The sequence below is a fragment of the Solanum tuberosum genome, unplaced genomic scaffold, assembly GCF_000226075.1.
Source record: "Solanum tuberosum cultivar DM 1-3 516 R44 unplaced genomic scaffold, SolTub_3.0 scf00099, whole genome shotgun sequence".
Taxonomy (NCBI): domain Eukaryota; kingdom Viridiplantae; phylum Streptophyta; class Magnoliopsida; order Solanales; family Solanaceae; genus Solanum; species Solanum tuberosum.
The window spans coordinates 257,454-262,802 of record NW_006239023.1 but is presented as its reverse complement, the minus strand read 5'-3'; the positions used below and the strand labels follow the sequence as shown (position 1 = coordinate 262,802).

Sequence of the window (5,349 nt, the reverse complement as noted above, 5' to 3'; positions counted from 1 at the left end):
TATGGGTGAGGGGAAAATCAGATAGAAGGAGAGGTGCAATTTTATTGCAAAAGGAAACGTATGTATATAAGTAGTTATAATTATCCTGCACATACTTGAGACCTGAGAAAATTAATTCCATGTACTTTTATCTTACTGTGGAATGTGAATATCTAAACATAGATTACAACACCAGCTACAATAAGAGATCTAAAGTAACTACAAGCTGAACTCCTTTCCAGAGAGAGAGATATTCTTACGGTAGCTGTGCTGTAGAAGCACGAAAAATGGTTTTAGCAGCAATGATCTTTCTCACGAGTCATGAAGCATTACTCTGTCTTCTCTCGAATTCTCTCCTTACAAGATCAAATACCAGCTCATTCCATGTATCAACAGGACCTGGCATGCACCAATGCAAGCAATCTTGTGAAGGGGGTTTACCATCAGGACCTCGTTTTGTGATTTTGTTTGGATCGGGGCTTCTGTAAGGACCAGGATGTCCATCATGGCGATATGCAAAGACTCCTGTGATATCCATAAATAGTAAGGCGGACTTGTTGTTTTTCTTCTTAATTGCATGAGTGTAACCCGAGAATTGCTTTTCGTGCATTATGTTTGTGAAGCCATTTTCAGCCAGCTCACCATCCTCTGCAGGCTTCACCTTTCCAGTACATGATCCTCCCGTGTTCCATGCTCCGCCCTCGTAATGATCAGGTGAAAAGGAACGAACAATGGTAATACCACTGAAATTCGGATGTGTTGCCATGGCAGTCAGGATGGTTTCAACAGAGATTCCAAAAGCTTCAACATTATTGACCTTCATCTTTCTAGACTTGTCTGGCCACCACAGTTGTCCTCCAACAATCTCATTATTCAGAACATAAACAGATTGCTTTGCAAACCAGTGGCCGGAGGAGAGCACAACGACATCAAACTGGGGGATGTATTGCATGAACCCATCATCAGGAACATCAAGGTGGAGCTTAACTACACCTGCTGGAGCGAAATCAAGAGGTCCAGATGTTTGGTTGACAAGCCATGAAGACCAAATGCGAACAATCATAGTAGATGTGGATCTGAAATAGTACCGCTGCATTCTTTTGTTCCCACGATTCTTCGGAACCTCATACTGCCAAAAAGGGAATAACAAGACACAAAAATTAGATGATGAGGCACAATGAACCAACACCTGGCTTTTGATAAATGTACATTGGAAGAGGGACAAAGCATGTATGAAGATCAGTAATTCAATTTAAAATTCCAAGGGCTTCAGGGATAGTAAATATTTAGAAGGGATTTATGGATAATAAACATTTAAAAGGTTTTCATAGATAATAAACATCTACAAGGGCTTCACGGCACAGATTCCAAATGTGAAATAACTAACAGCTGAGTTAGGATAAAGGAACTGCGGTCATCAGCTTATTAAAGAAGAAAAGGAGAAACAAGATACAAGAAAAAGGCAGATATGAAACAATTCTGGAACACTTCACAGTTCACAGGGCACTATAACTCATTACTGGTCAGTATTTAGTGGTTGAAACGCCAATTAAGCTACCACTTAACCAAGAGGATCATATAATTTAAATGAGCAACATCAATGATTCACCAAGAATAAAGTTAGGTCCAGAAATGAAGGGTAAACAGATAGCAGAAAGCATCTATCGAGCACAAATGAATGGTGAATAGATAGCAGAGAGCATCTATTGTTCATGGTTGACATATCCGACCTAGCGAGACCTAAATTATTGAGGGGCAGGTCGCCCTATCTTCTCCATGTCCACCTTGTCAATCTCTTCATCCAACTTCCCACTAGGACCTCCTTTGACCATCCCATTCATTATTTGCCACCAACAACTAAGCCTTTCTTTAACTTCAACGTTTATTTTTTCTCCAGGCTCTATTAGGGCGGAAAGCCGGAAACTATAACTGATAGCCGTATTATTGGATTTGCTACCCTTCTATACCTATTTGTGCTTATATTCACATAAATGTTTGGCAAAAGGTAAAAATGGAAAGTCTATTTAGTCCTTGTTGCAAACATCGTACTAAATGTCATGAACCAAAAGTAGGCACCACTTTTTAATACCAGTTACACAATCCCAAGGTGAAGGTTAATACTTAATTGTATCCAACCTACACTCATCTATGATCCATATAAAACTTTGCAGGTTCTAAACAATAAGTAGAAGAACCCAAATTGAAAAGGAGAATGAAATTACAGTAACTCATGCCAGCTTATAATGCTGAACTGATCAAGTTTCTACCAATGCAGATGTTCATGGAATAAAAGCAAGCTCACATGCTTTTGTTGATACATACTAAATGACAGAGTTGAAGAATCGAGGTTATGACTCTCCTAATAGTATAAAACAAAACTCGGTACATTATAGTTGTACTGCTCAAGTGCTCATCCTATAGGAAAAACTATTGAAGTAAAAAATAGGGAAATATGACTACAACCTAACTTTATTACAGGAGCTGCAAACTTTTAACATATATGAAGCTACACTTAAGTATAAACCAAATAAATCTTTACAGGTTCTAAAAGATAGGTAGAAGAACCCAAATTGAAAAAAGAGAAATAATTTACGATTATTCAATGTCCAGGTTACGCCCACTGAACTGATTAGGTATATACCCAAATTGACTCTCTTAATAGTATAATACAAAAACTCAGTACATTATAGTTGTACCGCTCATCCTATAGGGGGAAACTTTTTGGAGTAAAAATAGGGAAATGAGACTAGAACCTGACCTTGTTTCAGGAGCTGAGAACTTTGGCACATATATTATATAACAATATCGATCCTGTTCTACATTTTTCAACTAATGTAATTTTCATTTTCAAAGTGTGTGCCTTTGTGTCCCTATTCAGGTGTCATTCACATTTCAAGATACTGAAAATTAAAAGACAAGACAAAGTCAAAGGAAATGCTGCAGAAAGTAGAAAAGAGATCAGGATTCAAGGTTGCTAAATAGCTAATCCAAGTCACACTCCAGAATTGCCAAACTACTGTACATCTTTTTTTTATGACAAGGGAGACCCGCAGCTGCTACCCTTTGGGTGCGCACACTCTGCTCCTATGCAATAGCTCACAAACCACACAAGAGAGGTAACCCACACTAGGCAAGCCCCGTGCGACGAGCTCGACCCAGAAGGCAAACCCTTTTCTTTCGCTGCCAAACTACTGTACATTTTGAGGAGCGTAAAGGTACCTGCCAAAGGATACACAGCATTGACTCCATCTGGTTGCGAGCAACTGAGTCACCAATGAAAGCTAAAGTCTTTCCTCTCATTAGTTCCAAAAACTTCTTTGGATCAAATCGTGGCAGTTCACACTGAGCTGGTTTCCATCGCCAGTTCTCATAATCCTTATCAGGCCTTCCATTTCCTTGACAGTTCTGCATCTGTGTCAGGACAGGACAGGAGTCATTTCTGTACAATGGTCCAGACTGATCAGAAATCCATTTTCCATGATATAGATCACATTCTGCAACATTATCAAGGATGTTGAGAGTTTCAGAACAGCATCACAAAGAATTTGGTTTAGCAACTAAGTTAACTTACAGCAAGCAAAGAAGTTGAAGCTAAATACAACTATGAAACAATTTCATTAACTAGAGTAAGCAAATCTCGAGTCTTTCAACAACTCATATTGTCTCAAAAACTATAGGAGGGCCATATTTTATCGGCATATAAGTGGACCATCTCTAACGAAGTATGAATACAAGTGGCTTGCACAAAACTTGCCATCTGTACTATGTATGGTGAAATTCAGCTAATAAACTTGCTTAACAGGTAGTTAGAATGAGATTTCAGTAAGATGGAAACTGAAGACAAGCATTTTGATGTAGTGTGCAGCAAATTATCCATCTCACTTAAGATGCTGCAAATTACATCCCGGGAGAGATGATCACCATTAAACATCAACATCCATTAACTTAGTTTGTCTTCAAGCTATCCTGCATTTGTTTGTTTGCATACATAAGCACAATTTTTTATTTTCAATCGTCAATATCGATTTCATGAACGATTAATATGAATAACAAGAAGAACTAAAAAGCAATTCAAAATCAAAGGAAATAACTACTTGCTTTGATAAACAAGAAAAAAGAAAAGAGCTCATCATCTAGTAAAACAACGAAGATGTGCTACTGCGCAGAGTCTAGCAAGATACAAATAAAACAAAACAAGGGATGAAAATTGAACCTGGATCTAGCTTAGCCTGATTTACGCTATTGGGTCCAGTAGATGAAGATTTTACGTCCTCTGAATGGGTATCAGAAGATGGAAGAGTCCCTTCATTCTTGCTTTCCTTATGCGAACTAACATTGTTACTCTTCTCGTCTTCTTGCTTTGATTCAGGATGTGGTTGAACCACAGAATGATTGGATTCTGACAAAACAGGTATTTGGGTAGAATTTTCAACTAGCTCCCCCTTAGAATCTGGCTCTTTCTTTTCGTCTTGAGATTTGGAAATCTGGTCCTTTTCATCCTCAAGTCCTTTTTCATTGTTTTCCTTCGCCGTCAAATTAAAGTTAGGTGTACCATTAATACCAACATCATCACGTCGAGGATCAGCAAATTTTACCCTATCCCCATCTAATAAATTAGGCCTTGTCAACTGATGAACACCATAAAAATACTCATGGACTGCAGCCCCAATAGGCTGAGAAACCAGAAATGAGGAAGCAAGAATTAAAAACACAGCAAGACCTCCTACTGTAGTTACGATAGACAATAGTGACTTTGGATAGGACAGTGCGGAAGGATCTTTAGATGAAAAAGAAGACATAGCTTCTCAAATGTCTAGCAATTTCTAGAACAACATGGGGTTTTCTAGAACAACTGATGTCACTAGGATATGGCTTCAGAACCACAATCCCCAAACCAAAAGAAACTACAAAATAATTGAATCTTTATCCAATTTTGAAAATGTTGAAGCTCTCAATGCCAGAATAACTACCAATTTCCAGAAAATTGGACCTTCAGATAAACAAATCACTTCCTGAACACCAACTCCACAAATAAGCTGCAGAAAACTGAAAATGCTAAGCATAAGCAGAACAGATTAAAAAATATCAACAAATTGAAGAACCCTATCTAACAAGAAATAACACTTATATATGGATAAGCAAGATCAAATTAGATAAACAAAAATCAAACACTCCCTAATATTATCCGATTTATCAGAAATGAACACATTCAGAACCAAAGAACTAACCTTCAGGGAAACCAAAATCAACCCATTTCATAAAATTCAAAGCTGATGAAAGCACACCCACAAATGAATCTTCAAAATACACCGGGAACTCACAAACAAATCGCCGGCGAGCTCTGCTTACTGTCAAGTTTTTTTTTTTTTT

At 37.9% G+C, this 5,349-nt stretch overlaps 1 protein-coding gene across 2 annotated transcripts; it reads right to left on the bottom strand.

Moving 5' to 3' along the window:
- Positions 1-22: 22 nt before the first annotated feature.
- LOC102605748 (protein YLS7) lies at positions 23-5,343 on the bottom strand. Of its 2 annotated transcripts, none has more exons than XM_006347997.2 (4): positions 5,208-5,343; positions 4,193-5,025; positions 3,199-3,473; positions 23-1,108 (listed from the first exon to the last, which is right to left on the bottom strand). In XM_006347997.2, exons 2-4 carry the CDS (start codon positions 4,776-4,778, stop codon positions 299-301), a joined length of 1,671 nt encoding a protein of 556 aa, XP_006348059.1. In that variant the 5' UTR covers positions 4,779-5,025; positions 5,208-5,343; the 3' UTR covers positions 23-298. The 2 variants fall into 2 exon arrangements, with proteins under 2 accessions (XP_006348059.1, XP_006348060.1); XM_006347998.2 differs by having other exon boundaries at positions 4,193-5,015.
- Positions 5,344-5,349: the final 6 nt, after the last annotated feature.

Excerpts from the sequence above, each read along its gene's own strand:
- LOC102605748 (XM_006347997.2), bottom strand. The coding sequence starts at position 4,778 with ATGTCTTCTTTTTCATCTAAAGATCCTTCCGCACTGTCCTATCCAAAG. Across the intron at positions 3,474-4,192 it reads TCAGGCTAAGCTAGATCCAG|AATGTGATCTATATCATGGA; the intron begins GTTCAATTTTCA and ends ATAATGTTGCAG. Across the intron at positions 1,109-3,198 it reads TGCTGTGTATCCTTTGGCAG|TATGAGGTTCCGAAGAATCG; the intron begins GTACCTTTACGC and ends CCTTTTTGGCAG.